The following is a 20,709-nucleotide window of genomic DNA, read 5'->3' as shown; positions in this document are numbered from 1 at the left end:
GGATGCTGGGGACCCAAGCTCTTGTGTTCCCATGGGAGCCAGGGACAGGTACAAGCTGCAGAGGGAGGAGGCCAAGACTCCAGGCACATCTGAACATCTCCCTGCTGGGTGGTATGAGGCTGCAAGTCCTCTGCAGCCCCAAATTCAGCACCTGGAGCCACAGTGTGCCATGGGGTGCACACAAGGCTGAAGAGGGACTGCATGCAGGGCAGTGCTGCATCTGAAACATTCCAGATCACAGAAAACATGGAAATAATCCAGATGGTGCTCCAGGGATGCCCATCTGTGCATCCTGGGATGCTGCAGGTCACGGGGGGCTGTGCTTCCCCTGCTCTCCTGCCCACTGCCCCGAGGTCAGGGTGGGTTGACTATCACTGTAGTCTGGTTGCTGGGCTGTTTCAAACCCCAGCTCAGGACTGCCAAACCAAAAGGTTTCCAGGTACACCATGGGCCTTTGGATGCCAGGGAGATCTAAATAAAGCCTTTAAGACCCACTCTGCAAAATGCTTGTGTCCAGCTCCAGGAAACCTGACTGCTTTTTATGGCATTTAAATCAGCAGTTTCCTGCTGATGCCAGCACTGCATTTCTGCGTGTGTCTAATTGTGTAAAACAACAGAGCTTGGCAGAGCCACGCCAGCTAGGGAGGAGCTGGGTTTCACACTGAAGTTTTTTTCTCTCTTTTTCCCTTTTCCTTCTTAAATAACCCCATTTGGGCCTCCAATAAAAAACCAAAACATCTGGTGCTGGGTATTTGGCTGGTGGGAAGCGGCTCCTGCTGAGCTGAAAAGCACAGCAGCGATGCAGGGATTCCTGGTATGGATCAGTAACACTTAAGGTCGCATTCAGGCATTATCCCTGTCCCTCCTGGCCTTTAAATATCTGGGCTGAGGGGACTGAGGGAGCTGTGGTGCTCTAAGCCAGCATGCAGGTAAATCATGCAAGTCAGTAAAAAGGCAATTGAATCAGTAAAGAGTCCTTCAAGCCTGATTTATTGATGCTCTCAAGTGAGATCTCAGCAGTGTAAGATGCTGCTGTGGGAAAGAGATAAATCAGTAGATCACAGGAGCATGGTGGGTGTTCAATGAGTGGGGGGCAGAGTCACCCCAAGCCCTGGATGAGCCCCCCCAGCATGACTCAGGGCTGTTCCCCTTCCCTAGGCCAGCAGCAAGGCCAAGCCTCTGCCTGCCCAGCCTGCTAGGTCTGCATGAAGAGGTGGAAGTTGGTCCTGGTGAACTCCTGGTGGATGCTGTCGAGTAATCTGTCTGAGTCCTGGGGAACATCTGAGAGGACCTGCTGCCCTGGGATGCAGCTCTGCTCCGGGGTGTAGGTGAATGTGAAAGAGCTGGAGTAGATGAGGCCATCGTCCCTGATCAGCAGGAGCGGGACCGTGATGGGATAGCGCAGCCACCTCCAGTCACTGCCAAAGGCAGAGACATCAGGGACGACACACACCAGGGACTTGGGGCTCCTGGTGACAGTGCAGGAGAGGAAAATGTGCATTAACCAAGGAAGGTCCTGTGCAGGGGCAACCAGCAGTGAGTGACTGCACTTCTCCTCCATCCTGGAGCTCAGTGTGAAGCCTCCAGCCAGTCCTCCTCTCTCCTCCCAGTCTTCCTCTCTCCTCCTGGCCTTTCATTCCTCTCTGCCAGGGTTGCTTGGTTGTTTGCAGTTCCCTGAAATCCCTGTTGTCGCCCACCCATGGCTATCCCCAAACTGCAGCCAGGGCAGAGAGCAGGCACCAGACTCATCCCTGCCTCTGCTTGCAGTGCTCGTGCTTGCTTCTGCAGGATGGGCAGTGCAAGTGTCCTTGTCCCCAAGGTCTGCAGCCACATCCTTCCCAGATCTGCCCAGCACAGCCCACACCTGCCTGCTGTTCCCTACCTTCTGCCCAGCTCCCTCATCCACGTTACCTGTACATGGTCTCTGCTTCCACATCTCCAAACCAGACCTTGAGGTGTGCATGGAAGTACTCCCCCTGCACCTCCAGCATGGCCACGTCCCCGCCACCCGTGAGCTGTGACAGGCAGAGAGTGTGGCAGGGTTATGTGGCAGAGTGAACAAGGCTCCTCACAAAGGGTACTCTGCCTGTGCATCATATTCCCACAGCATCCCAAAGCTGGGAGATGCCACAGGGGCTCAGGAGCAGGAGGTAGGGGGCAGGCAGGTGACAGGGAGGGGACAGCCCGTGGCTGTGCCGACCTGCAGGGCAGCGATGAGCGGCACGGGGCTGACGGGCTCCCGCACGCAGGCCAGGCTCTCACTGAATGTGTATTCCACCGTCTCCGTGCTGATGATGGTCCAGCACGAGCCGTCGTTCAGCAGCTCCCGGTTGGCTTCCTTCGGGCAGGGAGATGCCTGTGAGAGGTGTCAGAGCTCCAAACACGCTGCAGTGGAGATGGTGGGGAATGGGGCTGGGATGCCTGTCTTCTGCCCACAGTGTCTTGGTTCCAGCAACTGACTGCTTTCCTCATGGGGAAATGGGGATCAGGATTCCTTTCCAAAGACCTCAGTTTCAGTCTCCCCACCAAAGCTTTCCCGTGATAATGGCCTTAGTTTGGATGCAAGACCCCTCCCAGTGACACGCTCCCCAGCCTGACGCAACACAGGAGTTTGGAGAGATGACAGCAAGCAGGTCACCTGCTCCTGCACTGCCATACCTGGAACTGGATCACTTTGTCTGTGGAGAGACACAGGTACATGCGGTCACTGCCTTGGAACTGGAAGGCGCACTTGTGGAGCTGGGAGATGGGCTCATCCACGTCCAGCATGGCGTACTGCTTCATCACCTTGCGGATGATCTGCGGGTGGCAGCACCCCGGCATGGCACGGCCGCTCAGAGCCGTGGGGCGGCCAGCTCTGTGTGAGCCTGGCACCCGCAGGGACAGAGCTTACCAGGGGCGGCAGGGTGACGCCGGTGGCCGTGCAGACCAGCTGGACCACGGAGCCGTAGCGGATGTACCCTTCCCGCAGGGGGAACTCGCTCCGGGGGCAGCGCTCGTCAGCTGCCGGGAGGGAGAGAGGCAGAGTCACCGCCCGGGGAGCAGGTTTACCCTACCAGGCACGGATTTGGCCGTGCTCCCGCTGCTTTCTTACTGCTTTCTTTTGGAGACACCACCATTCCCTGGGAGCCCAGCACGGGAGAGCAGGATGGGGATGCAGTACCTTGCAGGGACACTGCTGGAAGCAATGTGGGCAGGAATACTGTTGAGTTTTGGCCTCTTCCAGGCAAGTCACTTGCTTGGATTTGTGAACCTCCAGACCAGTACAGCTTTTACTGCCTTGGTTACAGTCGTGTGCCCTCAAAGCCAGTGGGAAACGTCCAGGGACACACCAGGAATGCCAGGCAGAGGTGAGACTGAGCCAGATTCCTGCACCTTCAGGCTAATACTCACACCTTTTGTCCCCAAGAACTGGCTTTGCAGGATGGGAGAGCCAGGGCTGGAGGCAGGCAGCCCTGTGCGTGGTGGCATCAGTGTCCCCTGAGGGTGCTTACCCAGGTGGAGGGTGAAGGCTGCCCACTGCCTGGCGCTGGCGATGAAGGCTCCCCCCTCCACAGACAGGTACCGGGTGCTGACGGTCTGGGAGCGCAGGCGGTTGAAGAGGGACACTTTGGAGCCCGAGGAGATGCAGACTGTGGGGAGAGGTGGGTAGGTTAGTGCTTGCCAGGACTGAATGATGGCTCTGACAAGCCCAGCGAGGACAAGCCCTGGTTCCTGGGGTACCCAGCCTGGCAGCAGCCAACACCCTCTGCCTTCACCAACACCACTGCCTTCCTCTCTGTGTGAGCACAGGCGAGGCCCATGGTGTGGGGACCACACTGGCATCAGGGCATTGCACCTCATGATGGCTGAACCATTTGGAAATGAGACATCTCTGTGTCAGATACATCCTCTTTTGGGAGCTCCCATGGGCTCTGGACCACCCCAGAGCCAAGCTGTGAGCAGAGAGCATCCCATCCTGGGCAGGCACCCACCTCCCTCCCCACAGAGCCATTCCTGTACTCACGGTCCGTGTTCTTCAGGGACTGCTTCTTCTGTGAGGGCTTGGAGATGACCTTGATGAGTTTGCTGTGGAAGGTGCCAATCTCCTGCCCGTTGCTGAAGAAGAGCTTCAGGACAAGGCGGAAATGCTTGCGCTTGTCCGAGTCCGAGATGTACAGGGCCTTGGCACAGCTGAACCCCTGCCAAGGGCACAGAGGGGTGCTCAGCAGCTCCAGCCCAGCCCCACCAGCTGTCCTCACCCTCCTCACCTCCCCACGAGGACATAATAGCGCCCTTTCAACCAGCCCTGGGTTCATTTAAAGGGAGAAACAACCAGAGATGTTATTACAGGTGGAATGAAGAGCTGGGGATCGGCAGAGGCTTTATTTACACTGGGGGCAGAGTATTCCTTATGGAAATGAATGTTATGTGTGATTTATCCCACATAACATGAGAAATCACCCTGGGTTTATGGTTTCCCTCATCCTGGCCGATATGCTGTGCCTTAGCAGCAAGGCAAGCACTGCGGACAAAGGCTCTTTCTGTGAGGTTCCTGGCCTGCCTCAGACCCCATGCTCTTTGGGGACCCCAGATAATGCTTTTTTTCCTTTTTTCCCCCTCCAATCAAAAGATGCCAGAGCTCTACTGAAGCTTTTGAACTTCGGGATCAGCTGGGGTTTTTATTTAGCTGTTTATCTGTAAATGAAGACCAGGCTTTCATTTTGTGACAAGCAGCAATGCTGCTCATCAGGAGAAGGAACCAGGGCTGAGGAAACTGTGCAAATTTTGGCAGCCACTGGGCTGTCAACCTGAGAGGTGGTTCCAGAGAAAGACGGGGATCTTTGGGCTACTTGGATTGCTGCACATGCCACAACAGGCTGGCAGAGTGGGAGTGGAGAGTTATGGCTAGGAGGAAAGAGCTGTGACATGCTGAGGATGGGGAGGGTGTGACATCTCAGGGTGTGGGGTGATGCTGGTGACAGCCCAGCCCCTCCACGAGGGGGATTCCCACAGCCCCAGGGAGTCACGGGCTTTACCTTCGCATCTGGCTGCTCCTCAAAGCTGAGCTTCTGGGTCTCCATCAGGCTGCTGCCCATGCTGTCCAGCCCCATGTACCCACACACCCGAAATCCAGCCTCTCCCAGGTCCCTGGCTGGAACAGACAAGGAGAAGCCCCCTCCAGCCCCCCGCACAGGCTCAGCTTCTCCAGGAGAGGAGTGTGGCCAAGCTCTGGCCCTTCCTGGGTCTGGGTTCCAGGGCGCTCAGGCTTGAGCAGGAAAGGACTTTGGGGAGCCAAAACCAACATAAGCGGACACACTGTCCCCTTTGCAGAGGCAGAGGGCAGCTCTCCATGGTGCAGGAAGGGAGGGAGGAGAGGTCCAGGGCTGCTGCCCAGTGCTCACCTTTTATCTGCTCCTGCTTTAACTTCCATCCTGGACCGCTCAGGTAAACACAAGGTGGGGGGCAGAAAAACCTGCAGAGACAAGAGGGCATTTTCTCACTGCCCTTCAGCACCCTGAAAAGGTGCTCAGGAGTGGCTGGGTGGCTGTGCTGAGAGCAGAGACCTTCACTGGGGGTCACCAGCACTGAGGCCAACCCTGCAGCCCAGGAGGTACACGGAGCTCAGCGAGGGTCTGGGGACCCTCTGCCCTGCACTGCCTCCACTGCCATGTTCCAGCCTCAACAGCTGCCACACCTGGTGGTGCCACTGGTGGCCATGATCCCCCCAGTGCCAGGATGGCCCTGGGATGGGAGGACAGGGACCCTGGCACCCATACCTCCAGCTGCCCTAAGGACAGGGAGCAATCACACCCTGCCTCTACCTGACTGCCATGTGGGAGCTTCAGCAGGCTGGGAACAGAGTTTACATTCACAATCAGTTTTGGGGCCCAATGCAAATAAATCTATAGCCAGGAGTTTGGAAACCCATTTTCCTGTGTTTTATTTGGGTTTCCACTGTCTTTGCACTTGTGTGAATGGTGTAAATTCATCCTCTATTGATACTGGGTAAAGCACTAGCAGAGAAAACACCAGTGCACGGGGTTGGATATTTTGGAGCCCTAAAGTCCTGGGTACAGGTTTATTTAAACAACTCGTCCACAGCACAGGCCCCTGACTGCCGCTGTTAAGGAAAATGGCAGCAGCACCTTCAAACTTTAACCTGGGAGCTGTGTGCAGGTTTTCTCTCCCTTTTCAGACCCGGCGTCTGATTTTCACGCTCATCCCTTGCACAGGGTAGGGAGCAGAGAAAAGAGGCTGTGACGAGAGGGCTCCCTCCTGGCTGGGAGATTCAGTCCTGAAATAACTTTTTTACCTGTGGAGCAGCAGCCCCTGGCAGGAGACTGGATGTGGTGAGAACTTTGTAGGCACAGCCAGCCCATCCCAGAGCTGTCTCCTGGGGTTGCTGGGGTCTGGGTGGTTACACCTTGGAGGCAGAGCTCGTGGCCTCACAGCTATTCCATACTCAGTAATAACGGAGGAGTATTTATATCACAAGGATTAATGGGGGATTAATTACATTGCAGTGCCGCAGTCTGACGTCACTGCCAGGGAGTGGCAATTTTGGAGATTCAAGCCAGAACCTCAAGGTGTTTTTGCAGTGTGGGAAGGATTTTCAAATATAGCACCTTTTAGGAGACCACTGGCATTGAGCGAAATGCCCCAGCCCCTGCTGTGGCGGGGCAGATTTTAAGACAGGAGTTACAGGGCAGTTAAAGCACTAGCCTTTCCTTCTTGAGGGGTGAGATTTGAATGGAATCTTGACTTCTTTTACTTCATCTTTCTTTATCACTTCATGGAAAGAACCCAACCACTGGGAATGTCTAACTGGAATGGATGCAGGTTAGAGCTAATACCTTTCTTGCGTTATTTAGCCCATGGAGACTAAATGATGGCTTTGGAAGCAAAGATGTCATGAGTGAATGCAGAGGGGATATGTCAGACAATTTGCTTCACCATCTTGGATCAGCAAAATCCAGCAAGGCTGAAATCAGGTAGCTGGGTTTAGAGGTGGCTATCAGGGAAGCTGGAACCGTCTCCCACCTTTTTTCGTTGCCGTAGGATTTCTGTGCAACCTTGGCATGCAGGATCAGCACAGTCTGGTCTGCTGGCAGCTGCAGGTACCTCCTCACGCTGTCCTGGAGCAGGCTGCCCTGGTACGGGTTGGATCTACGAGACAGAATTTCCCTGGCACTGTGGCACCAGAGCCAGTTCCTGCCCAGTCCAGCAGGGAGCAAGGAGCTCCCTCCATATCCAGCCTGATGGGGTGGGGAAGGTGGAAAGGCTTTCCCATCAGAGAGCACTGCAGCACAGCTGCTCTAAGAATGGGGCTAGCATTGAAAAATACAAAGTTTGGATAATTAATAACTGTCTTCAGTTTCCCATTGAACACACACATGATATTTCTAAGACTTCCAGCCCCAAGCAATGGTGGCTGTGCTCTAACTGAATATTGATTTGTTTTTCCACCTGATGTGCTTGTTGCTGTATGGCTTTTGGGCGAGTTGGGAAGCGATGCTGCAGAGCTGTGAGTGCAGCTGGGGAGCTGCCATGCCAGGTGAAGCCACCCGTTGGCTTCTGCAGGGGATGTTGGGTGAAAATAGCTGCATTTTTCTCTGAGACCTAAGAGGTAGGTGGTTCTGCTGATTGTTTCTGCTCTATTAACTAGAAGGTGTTCCCAAGCACCTGGCATTTATCTCTGCTAACTCCATAGGTTGGGTGTTAACCAGCGGGAGAGAGATGAGGTGGGTCCAAGATACTCTGCTCTGCCACCTGGACACGTGTGCAAGGACTGGGGAGTGCAAGGGGGGGAGAGCTCTGGGATGTCATGTCAGCTCTGGACACCTTCTGTAGTGCTGGCTTGCCTTCAGAGGAGGTGAGACCACTCACTGAACAGCACCAGCCCCTGCCCTGCTGAAAGCCCCTAAACCCCCTGAGTTTGGGGCAGGAGCATTCTCTGAGTTTGGAACATTTGACCGGATAAGATGAAATCAGAGGATTAGGAAGAGACTCCTGTGTAGGAGTCTCTCCTTGGCACATCTATTAATGTGGCCACTGGGAACATTGCTCCTACTGAGGGGACCCAGCCTGGCTGGTGATGACTCTCCTATCAGACAGAGGTAAAGCAGAGGCCAGGGAAGGCTGTGAAGCCCCAGCCCCAGTGGAAAACATTGCAGAGTAACTGTGAGAGAGCATCTGGGGGCTGTGGGTAGCACTGGGAGATGACTCAGAGGAGAAGGGGTGACAGTAGGGGCATCAACCACAGCCACCCAAGGAGGAACTTGCAAGAGGTGTGCAGGGAAGCATTGCCATTAAACACAGTCTCTCTCTCCCTCAAATGGGGCTAGAAATGGAGAAAAGTTGAGAGCATAAATGATCAGATGTGTGAAGAGAGGTAAGCCTGGTCCTGCCATCACCCCAAGGCAGGCTCCTCGTGGTGAGCTCCTCTGGGCTCAGAGGCCAGAGCAAGCTCCCAGGGAGAGAGGCTGCAAGCAGTCATCCCAAGGAACCCTCTGGAAGAGTTGGCCTGCAAACTGTGTTCTTCCCAGTGCAATACTTTTAAAAAGGCTGTGCCCTTACAGCTTTTAGCTCCCATGTTGCAATTCACTTTAAGACATATCACTTCAGTTCCAGCTTTCCCACCTTTGGATGGAGCTGATGCTCTCCTGTTGTATGAGGAAGAAAAACACATGTCCCACACAAGCAAATATTTACCCAGTGTCTTCTCTGAACATTGCCACAGGGACCTGACACTTTGCACTGCACAGATGTGCTCTGTTTGGTTACTAGAGGGGCAGTATAATCTCCTGCCCTCCTTGTTCCCCGTTCTTTATGCTAGATGTGATATTGGATTCCTAGTAAACATAAATCAACAAAGCCCTGCCAGAATCAGATTTACAGTCAGGGCCAGTGTCCGTGTCACCCACAGCATTAACTGCTACTCTGTGCCTGGAAAATGAATATTTTATGGCCATTCCTGACTGCAGAGCACAGGCTGCCACCAGGCTCTGCTCCCGTGGCAGCCCCAGAGTCGCTGCCAGCACAGGGCTCCGGGCTTAGCCCTGGCTCACCCCACAGCACTCATGGCAGGGCAGGAGGAGCTCCTTTGCCAAGGCTGTACCTGTTCCCTCCATGGTGGTGCTGGGAGACTCCTGGTCCAGCACTCTGAAGCAGAGCTTTAGCAACCAGCATCCCACCAGTGGCTGCCCCAGGGTGGGTCACTCAGTCTTGCTGAGAAGCTTCACTCCACTTTCTAGCCAATGAACAGTTTATATCTCTGCACAGCCAAAGAGATCCCATAAGAAAGTTATTTAATCTTTTTCCATAATGGCAATCTGCAGCTGTTTCACTCCTCTGCTGCCAAGCCATGGTGTGATTTCAGCTTTGATCCGCCTTTGCTATTTTTCCCTTCTTATAAAATCACTATTTGGGAATCTCTCAGCAAAATTCTGGGTTGGTTTTGGGTTTTTCTTTTTTTTTTGGTTGGTTGGTTGGTGTTGTTTTTTTCTTTTTCTTTTTTTTTTTCTTTTTTTTTTTTTTTTTTTCAGAACAACTGATTATGATTGGGATAAATGTGGAAATGTATCAAGGAAATTGGCCTGACCCTGGATACTCTTTTACACTAATGCAACAGAGTGTTAAATGAGTACTGAACCTTGCTGGCTCCGTTCAGCAGCATTTCACCCTCAGTTTGTCAGAGACAACGGGCACACAGCAGGGAAGAGCCAGGCTGGGTGTGTGAATTTTTTCCTGGTGAGTCTCATCGTTCAATGTGCTGTGTAAAATTAGGAGTATAGCTTTAGGTCCTTGTGTCTCAGCTGCAGAGTCACATGCTGCGTCCCTGTTAGTGTCACAAACGCAGTGACCAGTGCCCATCCACACAGCCTGGGGTCTCCCTGTGGGGCTTCTCTACCATTAACCCCTTGGCAAAGCAAGGAACAGCCTGGTACGGAGGCCAGCCAGTGGCAGGGAGTGTTCAGGAGTAAATTGCCAAACCCTGTGGATTAAGACGTGTGCTGACAGTGTGGGCTGCAGCAATGCCTGCTCTGCAGAGCCTCCCGCAGCACTGGCTCAGGGCAGGGCCAGGCTTGTGCAGGTATCACAGCTCCCTGACATCCTGCATAATGCCAGAGGCACGTGGGTCACTGCCTGGAGCTTATTAAAGAGCCTTCTGGAACAATTACCCACATGCTACTTACTGCTTGAAGTGGGAATGTGCGTGCCAAAGGCAGGTAAACAGAAGGTAGCTCTTCAGAGTTGATGTCCAGCTGGAGGAACAACTACCTAGAAACTTGGCTTTCTTTTCTTTGTCCATTCTCTGCAGCCCTTGCCTTCCAAATTTTGGGGCTAAGTTGTGTCAGTGACGCACTTCGGAACAGTGCTTGCCATTCTGCCCACAGAGGCGACCACCCAGCATCCATCATCTGGTTTAAATTTATCTTCAGAGAGTCAAAGGGCTATTGCTAAAGCAGCTCAGCATACCCACTTGGCTCCTTCTGGCACCTACAGCCTCCTCAGGGTTACAGAGAATTATTCACTCCCTTCTGACATTTATTATATTAAATTATTAAAATGCTTTGGTTGTAGTGCAGTGTTAGTTCAGTGTCATGTTAGCAGCACCACACGCGCCAGGCTCTTACAGCTCTCACTAAAAGCTGCCTTTTCAGAGCCTGAGGTCTTGGCTGGGGCTCGGCTGCTCTCCACACAGTTGGGCATTATGTAGAATGAAGGGGGGGGGAGGGAGGGGGGATCCACCACTTTTCTCCTACACTGATTTCTGTAAGGTCTTCTCCTTCCCTGCTCAGTCTGGCACCACTTACCAAGGCTTTTCCTTTGCTTTAGGTCGGGAAGTGCCTCAGGAGAGGGTGTGAGTGCATTTGTGGTGCATCTCTAGGGTGGCTCTGCCCTGGTGCATCTGTGCTTGAGGTGGGAGAGACCCAAGGTACACCGGGGGATTTGCAAGCCCTGGCCAGGTTGCTGTGCCCACTCCCAGGGGAAACGAAGCAGAAAAGGAGGAGTGCTCTGTGTGCTTTCCACAGGAGACACACAGCTGGACCACCTTGCAAAGGGCTGTTTCATGTGGGCACGCAGGGATCCCAGACAGGCGCCGAGAGGCTTTGGTAGGGTTGGACCCCACAGTTCCATTGCTGATTTTAGGAGAACTGATGTTTAACACCACAGCTGAAAATTATCCCTCTCCCTCCCAGCAGCAAGTGTTCAGGGACATCACTCAGTGCTTTGTCCTGCCTCCAGCTGGGGAAGGCTGCTCCCTGTGTGGGACATACCCTGGTCCACACATCACCTCTGTGTGCGCACCCCTGGGCAACTGCAGGAGAAGAAAAAGCTCTTTACAAGCACTGGGAGAAGCGAACTGCCCTCTGCCCTGCTCCTTTTCAGTTCAACAAGCTTCACCAGCTCAGTCTGCTGAGGAAGGGATCTGATATATTTGGTCCCCTGGGAATGAAAGTACCCGACTCTGGAGACCAAAATACAATCCTGGCAGCTATTGTTTAGAAACTGGGTCTTCAAATCACCTCTTTATACAAGAACTGGAACTCACAGTAACAGTGTTCCCAAGTGCAGGTAGCACTGAATTGAAGTGCAGAGACTTAATTTGCTGCTTTCCACCCCCCAAAAAAGGAGCTGCAGTTTGCCTAGCTCAGGACACAGCTGCCCTGAAGCTTGCTGGGGACTCGCTGCCACAGAGGGCAATTGTTCTTTCTTCAGTTTGGGGAAACCAAACATCCTAATAAAAAATATCCATTTTAGAGGTCTGGGTTATATTTTGTGCAGATCAGGGGAGAAAATGCCTGCAGTGCTCTTGGGTATGGAGTCAACGCAATGTTTATGCAAAAGGAAAAGCCATTAGAAATCACAGAAATGAGAAGCCTGCAGTTTCTGGCTTCCCTCATTTTTCAATACCTCCTTTAATCCAGACCAACCCAACCCACAGCCCTTGTATATGCATGGATATTTATAAATCCCGTATTTTCCTCACTGCACACACAAGTGAAATTCAGCCTTTTCTAGGCCTGGGGGTTTTATCGACCACACCAAGGGCAAACAGTGGCAGAGAGCAGGAAGCATGAAAAGCCTGTGGCAGTGAGCTCTGCAGGGAGCAGGGGCCAGCCAGGGTGGGCACCCCAGCAGCACCAACACCCCCAAAATGCCCAAGTTTGATAAAGCAGTATTGGCACATCTGCTAGAAAATTCAGACAGTGGGAGTAATTTACTGGAGTCTCCTTTCTCGGCTCCTGGTGTGCAGAGAGGAAGGGAAGTGCTGTTAAAGCACCACAACACAGTCCTATAAAGCACTAAAGGTGGATCCTGCCACCACCAGATTGATCTAAGTGCTGGGAGAGGTGGAGGACTGGGAAGGTCTAGTCCAGGGTTTCTAAGAAGCCTCTGCTGATGATCTCCAACGCACATCAGTTGACCTTCTCAATGGAAGCTTAACCTGAGCCTCTACAGCCCTCCAAGCTCTGGTCTGCAGTTTCCTGGTTCAAACTCACCTCCCCACACTGCAGCCACTGTCTGCTCATGTTCCTAAACTTCCAGGACACTGTGGGTCAAATGGATGTAAAGCTTAGACTCTCCTTTTCCCATGAACTTTTGAGTTTAAGGGGCTCCCAGGTGCACTACCCCAGCAGGGGAAGAGACAATAAAAGTGAAAGAAAAAGAGAGAAAAAAAGGAGGAAAAATAGATAAAAGAAAGAAAAATACAAAAAAAGATAAAAGAGAACTGTAAAATAAAGAAAATAAAGAAAAAAATTAAGAAAGAAAAGTGAAGGGGTAAAGAATAAAAAATAGAGAAAAATAAAGAAAAAAGGAAAAACAAACCACTAAAATCAGCAGGGCCCTCCACACCAGTGAGCCCAGGGCCGTCCCGGGCCGCGCACCCTTCGGTGCCGGCTCCACCTGCGCGCAGCCCCCGCGGGGACCCGCACGGCGGGGCGGGGGCAGGTGGGAGCCCCCGAGTCCCCCCGCCGGCACAGGCGGCCGGACCCCCCCGCTCCCAGCGCTGCCCCGGGGCCGGGCCGTGCCCGCCCCGCCGCCCCCCCGCTCCCCCGCCCCGTTAAATGCCGGCGGGGCCCCGCCGCCTCCCGCCGCTGCTGCCGCCCCGCACCGCCCGCACCGCGTACCTGAGCCAGCAGCGCGGCGGGGAGCGGCTCCGCGGCCGGCACGGGTGAGTGAGGGGCTCCGCGGGCACCGCCGCCCCTGCCGGGAGGGAGACCAGAGGAGAGGAGGAGGGTGAGGAGGGTGAGGGTGAGTCCGGTCCCATTCCCGATCCCGGTCGCGATCCCAGTCCCGATCCTGATCCCGGTCGCGATCCCAGTCCCGATCCTGATCCCGGTCGCGATCCCGATCCCGGTCCCGGTCCCGGTCCCGATCCCAGCCCGGCCCGGCGGGGCTGTGCGCAGCCCCGAGCGCTGCCGCGGAGATCGGCAGCGTCCGAGGGGGCTTTTCCTTGGAGCGGGGCTGGCAGGATGGGGAGCGGCGACCCTGGGCGCCTGGAGCAGAAAGCAAAGCCGGGAGGGGGGGAAGAGCATAACCTTTGCCCCAAAGGATTTTTCCTCCCGTATGTGGACCGGAGCCTTGCCCCGCAGCCGTGTCGGGGTGTGCTCGGTGGGGCATGGCACCCGCTCGGCCCCTCGGTGCTGTGTGTGTGAGGGATGTGAACTCTTCTGCGCTGTCGGGATGGCTCAGACTGCCTGCCCTGCTCACCTTTTGCCTAGCTGTCGGGCAGGTCCCTGCTTATACAACTGAGGATCTCTTAGCAGAGAATTATAGGGTCTGGTACACCTGGGCAAGGTGTACTGAGCAACAGGAGATCGAGATCCTGCAGGAAGATAAGCTCAGAAGTGTACTCTAAGTTTGTTATGCACCGTTTCTGCACGACTGGAAAATTGGGTCTGTGCATACTCGTTTGCACAAGAATCACCCACCTTTCGGCTTATCATTCCAACTGTTTCACAGGATAAAATTAGCTTTGGGCACTTCTGTTCCAGGCAATTACATGGGAAAACTTGTTTGGAAAATCAGATTACTCTGCACTCATGATGTTTGTGCAGACACGCACTTGCGTGAGCTAAGCAGAGCCGAGCAGACACACTGTGTGGTGCTGTGTCCTCTGCTGGGGTTGTGCCCCTGGTTCTGCAGGGACAGCCTTTGCTGTGGTGCAGAGAGCTGCTGAATCCATTCAGGAGGCAGGCTGCAGAGTGGGAACCGGTGTGGCTGAGGAGGATGGCAGGGAAACAGGACTGCCCCGTGTCAATGGAAGCCACCACATGTGTGCAGTGGGGCTGAGAGGAGCAGAGGTCCACGAGAGGGGCCTGTTCTCAGCCCCAGCTCTGAGACAAGGCACAGGTCTTTGCCTCTTTTGCTTAAACACACTGGATTTTTGCTTCAATTAAATCCAGATTATTTATAAAGTCATTATGAAGTTCTCCCTTTGGGACCCCTCCCCTTGGGACCCTCTGTAGCATCTCTTGATAGTAAAGGGTTTTCTTTTTACTTTTTCGAGAATGGGAGCAATTAATCCCAGGCAGTGAGTGTGCAGGTCCGCAATAACAAGCAGAAACTGCATTTCACAAGCAGATTCTTGCGATCTCTGCAGGAATTCATTAGATTGCTGTTGCTATCAGCAAGAAGATGTGTGTGGGGAAATCTCTCAGATCTCAGCCCTGATGTTTGCCACCAGGATATGGATAAATTCAGCCTCATTCGAAATGCAACTTCCCTTCTGGAAACCACGTGAACAGATCTTGGTGTCTGCAGTAAGACAATACTTTTCATCGAAGCAGGCAGGGTATTGCTGCATCCAGTGGGAAAAGGCTGTTGTTGATTTTTGTGGAAGTTGTAACTTTTATTTGTTGTTGAAGAATTAAAGAAACCATATGTGCTCAGCACAAGATGGGCTCGGGAGCTGCCCTGGTTGGCAAACAGAGGAGCTGTGGCCAACAAGGCAGCTCGTTGTAGGCAATCTGTGGTCACAGAAGATGTTTGTGCTCTGATTGCTCATAACATAGCATTTCCCTTGAGGTTGGCATTAGGGGTTAAAGGTTTTCAAGAGAAATCTTTGTTTAAACATCTTTAAAGTTTCCAATAGGGGCCCCTTTGTTCGCTCTGGAGCAGCGTGCCTGCCTTGTTAAAAACTCAGCACTCATAAAATGCCATTTACAAATGCCTGATGAATAGGGCTGAAACATGGAGGGGAGATACACAGCATTTGTATCTACACACACACGGGACTTAGAGACAAGCCCTACCGTGAGTGAATAAATGGGACCTAGAAAAAACATGGCAAAAAAAAAAAAAAATAGATGGAATGGTACTTATAAAAAAACTTATAAAAGTCAGCTACTCCCCCTGTACCACTTGGGCCTTTTCATGCCAGATGAAAAGCCAGGAGGCTGAGTGGCTCCTGACACTTGTCATTACCTCTCAGTAATTGTGTTTTCTCCACTTTGGGCCCAAACAGTAGCAAATTGAGCACTGGGCTCCCTCCGGTGCCCATGCAGCTGTCGTGAGGGCTCCTGGTCTGCTGGGCACAGGGACCCTGACCCAGTGCTCTCCATTACCTGCTGTGGGCTGGTCAGCATCGTCCCTCTGTAGCTAATTACAGCACAGATGTACCTTTAGGTGCCAGGTAATGTTTTCAGCTCTTAGAAGGCTTTGGTTCTCTCCTGTCTTGGCTAAATAGAAAGGGTTTAAAACCATCTCTGTTAAAGCAGGAGAGGGTAGAGGTGTGTGCTCAGGAGACCCCAGAGACTGGTTCACAGTGATGGCAGCGTTTCCATGTGTGATGCTCCACACTGCTGTGTCTTATCCTCTGTCTGAATCTTTAGTGGTTCTCACACAACTTGTCCTTCCTGGTGTTTTTTACTGGAGTCAGAATCCATCTTCCCCATCAATATTCTGTCTTTGCCTGTCTATCTGCAAACTTCTGCAGATCCTCTTGCCTTGCAGGCCCCTCCTTGCACAGGAGTCCATCCCAAACCTGGTCTCTCTGGTGCTTCTCAGGGAGATCCACAGGGCTCAGCTGTCGTCCCTTGCAGGGAGGTGGCAGTACCTTGGTTTCTCTACAGCTTTTCTGTCCCTGGGCTGTGTTGTGCTTTGCCAATGTGTAAGTTCAGGAGTCTTTGAGTGTAGTCTGTGGACCCATAGGAGTCCATGGTCTGTGGCAGGAACCAGTGGGAGCAGATGTGTTGACAGCAGAGATAACCCCTGTACAAGAGTCTCTGTCTGGGCTGGAAAATTAGGCAAGCTCCACACATGGAAAAACACTGCCTGTGGGAATTCACAGCTCGCACACCTGCAGCTGGACTTGGATGTCTTCCCCAAAGTGTTACCTGCTCTTCAGCGTGGGCAGAAGGGAGGCCACAGCCCACTGTGCTGCTGGTGAAGCTCTTCTCTGGTCCACCTCCTAAGGGGTGATGGCATTGCAGTCCCAGGACAGCAGATCTCCTGCTGCCAGAGGGACGTGGAAGCTGTGAAGTTAGGTGTGAGACATTTCCTGTGTTACCTTTGAGGTTCTCCCTGTGAAAAGCATCTACACAAAGCTTTTCTGTTCTGAGGAGGGACAAAAAGTCCCCGCGTGCCTTTCTGCAGCTGCCAAACGCTGCTCGCTTTCTGCTATTTCAATTAAACACATAGCAGGATGGGTAGGATAAAGGGGAGAGGCACAAGAATATTCTCCTGGCGTGTTTTCTTATGCCAACACATTGAGTCACATCTCTAGAGTGAGAAATATGATATAAAGATTTAGAGAAGGAGGTCAGGCAATGAATCCATGATTGCTGGGCTGGAATAGCAGGCGGTCTCTGTGGTTGTCTGTGCCATGTAAACTTCCTGGAGGTCAGCTGGGGATAGTGGTCCTAGCAGATCTGGGAGACAGATGTCCTGCTAGTAACTATCAGTCTCATACCAGCCCTGCTGCATCAGGAGCTCGGCTGACAAACTCTGCACCAGCCCAGGAGCTGATCTAGGCCATGACTCCTTTCCTTTGTGGTTGAACATGCACATTTCTGGTGAAAAAAAATGCTCTCTAACACCTTCCTCCCAAAACAAGAACTTGGGCAGCGGATTGCTACGTCAGCTTCTGGATGGCCAGGACATCCTTCTCTCCAAAGTTTGAAGTCTCTTGGCCCAGCTCAGCTGTCCTCCAAGGACTTGTTTATAGAAGAGCATTTGCTTTTTAAAGAGAGTCAGGAAGGTGGATCTGTCTCCTGTTGATCATTCTTCATCAAAATCAGAGTATTCCAGTTTTGTTGAAAATAGCAGCTAGGAGATGGGCTGAGTTTGCCTGTTGTGCAGCTCAGGGGACAAGTGCAGCCTAAAAGTCTTGAGTGGGACAGAGAGAAACAGAGAAATGGCACCAGCACTCCTGAAACGGGAGCCATCTCTGACATGATTAGTTGAACAAGGAGATTTGGCAGACGTATTTTCCTCTCGCCTGTTTGCCTCTTGGCTAGATCTTTAACATTTTAATTTGCAAGTGAATGGGGCTTTTATTTGTGGCAGCTGTTGCCGAAGCCGCCCAGGTATACAGCTTGTTTCAGTGCAGGGCTATCTGGGCAAGAGGCTTTCCTGCCAGGTGAGTGCCAGAGCACTGGGAGGTCTTTTAGAGATAGACTGATAGCAGAGAAAGATGCCATGTGCTATTGTGGAGAACATCTAGAAGGGGATGCTCTGTCCATTGCTATACCCAGCATTTCCTTCCCAAGGGGACTTCAAATGTCGTGTCACAGTATAAACCTGCCAGGACTTGTATGAGTCTGTGAGCTGTGAGTCTAAGACATCTGTTACTGCAAACGGACCTGGTCAAGAAATCCATCTTCCTCCGCCCCTCCCTGTGAATATACAGGACTGGGTTCCATAAAATGGGGAATAGGCTTTTGTGGAGAGCAAAAGAGAAGTTCCTTCTGCATCCAGCAAGGTTTTCCTGTTACAGCACTCCTGCTGATTTCCTCCTGTTGGGTTTGGAGCCTTGATGTGCTGTTGGAGAAATACAGCCTTGTTTTTCAAACAACGTGTCCTTCCAGGTGGCACTTGGCCCAGTAAAGCTGCCACAGAGTTGTAACTGGAGAGCTCTGTGATGTCCTGGAAAGAGTCTGCTCTGGTTCTCCCACATGTGTTTGGGAAAAGCCAAGGACACATCAGTCCTTAAACTGGGGGAGAAAACCCTTCTGGGCTGGAAATTCATGCCATTTCCATGGTCTTGATGTGCCTGTGGTCCCTGAGTCTTCCTTGCTCTGAAAACTGCATTGCTGTCCTCTCTGGTGGGATTTGCTTTTTGTCACCCAGCTGCTGTGGGTGATGAGCACCGAGATTTTGGAGCTGTGATTGAGTGTAAGGTCAGTTCTGCCTATAAAATGGTCCTGAGGGTGGATTCAGTGCTTGTGAGCAGCAGAGGTAACACTGAGCCAGGCATCTGCAAGCAGAGAGCACCTGGAGACTGGGGAGAAACCAACCTTTGGGCAACTCTCCAGGAGAGGGTGGATCCAGCTCCAGGGCTGTCCCGGGCCTCATCCTTTCACACTGCTTGCAGGTCTTGCAAATACATGGACAATGTGCCAGCAATTGATCCATGTTTCTACAACAAATTTTGGCATCAAGAGGTGCCTCCAGAATGATGTAAGTTGTCTGCATCTCTCCAGGTGGCTCTGATTGCTTCATTGTCCCCTGGGGCAAGACACACATCAGTCTTCCTCCCTTGGTCCCACGCATTTTTGGGCAGCCTTTCTCTCAGGCATGGACTGGAAGGATGGTGACTTAATGCCCTGCTGAGGACATCACAATTTTTCTCCCCATCCTCCAGCCTGAGGGTGCTCTTGCCGTCTTTCTGCTGTTGCCCTGGCAGAACTCAAGTGCCCTAAGTGAAAGGACTCAGAGCTGGGATTCCTGGCCATATTTTGATTGGGTTTTTTGGCACTTTCATCAAATAACACTGATTGAATTGAATTTCTCAAAAGTGCCTGGTTGAGTCCCGGCCAAGAAAAGCTCTGCAGAGCAAAGGAGGGTGCATGGAGAGGCAGATGAGGAGGGTGAATCTCAGCAACTTCATGTCTATGGCCTCTCTACCATTGGCCAAGGCTTCCAGCACAGAAATAGATGCTGTTCACTGGTATCACGCGGCACCAGTGCCCTGCACCCTGCCAGGTGTGTCTGGACCTGTTGTATGTGCCTTCTCTTGTGCACAGCCCAGCTGCATGGGACAGCCCTCTGGCTTGGCTAGTGTTTACTCACAGGCTCCCTGCTCTTCCCCACTTCTTGCAACTCAGGGTGATCCCTTGTCCTGGCTTCTTGCAGGGTCTGGAGCCAGCATGGCTCCATAGCCTTGGTCCACAACCTGCTTTCCTCCTTGTGACACTACAGTCAGGCTTCTCCTGGGCTGTGAATGCACTGCCACCTCTCCCTTCTCCATCTGCTTCATCCTCTCTACAGTTCAGTCAGAAAGCCCCCATCCCTGTAACAGCAAGGAGGGTAGGGAACTGGCAGCATTCCTCACCCTGCTCCCTGCCTTGTCCTTTGGCCTTGCCCAAGGCAGGGTGTGCTCAGGTCCAACTGCCATCATCTGGATGAGCCAGAAGGGGAATATTCAGAGTATTTCTGTTAACCTGTAGCCAGGAGAGAGCTGCCAAGGAGGCCAGGCTGAAACCTGAAGCGGCTGTTTTTCCTGAGACTCAGCATTTGGCAGGGAGAGCAGACAGACAAGTGCTGGAGCAGGGAGGGATGCAATTGCCCTGGGGAGCAGCATTGCCAGTGGAGGTGCCCAGGGAAGGTGTACTGGCTTACCTTCTTGTCTCTGGGGATCCATCTCCATGTCCTCCTTGGCTGAGATCATGTGTAGAGTCAAGAGGAGGTGACCTCTGTCCTTACATGTGGCTGTCCCCTTGGTCACCCTCCTTGCATCACGCACTGAGCATCTCCTTCAGCACTGAGAAGCAATAACAGTTTCTCTCCTTGTGTTGCTCAGAAATGACAGGAATGGTCCAAGTGTCCCTCTCAGCTCATCTGCAGGGTTTGGCTGAGCCAGCCCAGGCAGCAGCACTCACCTTGCCTGGACCTTTTTTCCTTTATAGCTCAGTGTTATCTCAAGGTCTCTGGCGTTGCAGCCGGCGCCGTGTTTGCCTTGCCCCGCAGCACCTGCCTGCCAGCCGCTCGCTTCCCACCCATCTCCCTCCCACTCCTGCACGGCTTGGAGGGGGTGGCGTGAGCCCTCAGGGGGTGAGGGGTCCCTCCACAGGGCTGCAAGTCAGCCCCAGGGAGGTGAGGGTAGAGGGAAATTGCCAGGTGCGGGATGGTGGGAGAGATACTGGGAGACATCTGTCCCATCATCTTTGCTTCCCCGTCCCTTTGCTGCTGGGGCAGGACTGGACATTAAATTGAATCAGGGACCAGGACTGTCCCAGCCTGGTCTCTGCTGCCAGGACCAGCATATGGCTGAGCTGCCATGCCCTGCCCTGTCCAGGCAGCATCAGCCCTTCCAGCTGTGGGGAGAGCCAAGACTTCATCCAAAAGCTGAGATCCTGTTAAAAATAGATCAGTCGTGAACTGGTTTTCTCCTTCTTGGTTCCTGGCCCGACAGCTCATTCCTCCCTCTGGGCTGTCTTTGAGAACTCTCTGGATGCTGTGAGACGCAGGTTCCATAGCAGCCTGCCACTGCAGGGAGGTGTGGAGAGAAGAGAGCTGCAGAAATGTTCTAGGTGGCATTGCTGTCCCAAAAAT

The 20,709-nt window shown here is 52.9% G+C and overlaps 1 protein-coding gene across 1 annotated transcript; it reads right to left on the bottom strand.

Moving 5' to 3' along the window:
- Positions 1–1,001: 1,001 nt before the first annotated feature.
- Positions 1,002–20,018, bottom strand: RBPJL (recombination signal binding protein for immunoglobulin kappa J region like). The gene is made up of 12 exons (XM_066198791.1): positions 19,777–20,018; positions 13,122–13,197; positions 7,024–7,149; positions 5,385–5,455; positions 5,019–5,134; positions 4,007–4,181; positions 3,495–3,632; positions 2,894–3,003; positions 2,659–2,799; positions 2,201–2,356; positions 1,912–2,015; positions 1,002–1,469 (listed from the first exon to the last, which is right to left on the bottom strand). The coding sequence occupies exons 1-12, from the start codon at positions 19,823–19,825 to the stop codon at positions 1,196–1,198; spliced, it is 1,536 nt and encodes a 511-aa protein (XP_066054888.1). The 5' UTR covers positions 19,826–20,018; the 3' UTR covers positions 1,002–1,195.
- Positions 20,019–20,709: the final 691 nt, after the last annotated feature.

This window comes from Chamaea fasciata, unplaced genomic scaffold, assembly GCF_029207755.1.
Source record: "Chamaea fasciata isolate MVZ Bird 193981 ecotype frontalis unplaced genomic scaffold, bChaFas1.0.hap1 SCAF_17, whole genome shotgun sequence".
Taxonomy (NCBI): domain Eukaryota; kingdom Metazoa; phylum Chordata; class Aves; order Passeriformes; family Sylviidae; genus Chamaea; species Chamaea fasciata.
This window is presented reverse-complemented; position numbering and strand designations above follow the sequence as displayed.

What these genes read in the sequence shown, in the direction of transcription:
- RBPJL (XM_066198791.1), bottom strand. Translation starts at nt 19,825, where the DNA reads ATGATCTCAGCCAAGGAGGACATGGAGATGGATCCCCAGAGACAAGAA. An exon ending in ACAAAGTGATCCAGTTCCAG is followed by an intron (nt 2,357 to 2,658) that starts GTATGGCAGTGC and finishes CACCTCTCACAG; the next exon opens with GCATCTCCCTGCCCGAAGGA. An exon ending in GAAGCAGAGACCATGTACAG is followed by an intron (nt 1,470 to 1,911) that starts GTAACGTGGATG and finishes CACTGTCACCAG; the next exon opens with GAGCCCCAAGTCCCTGGTGT.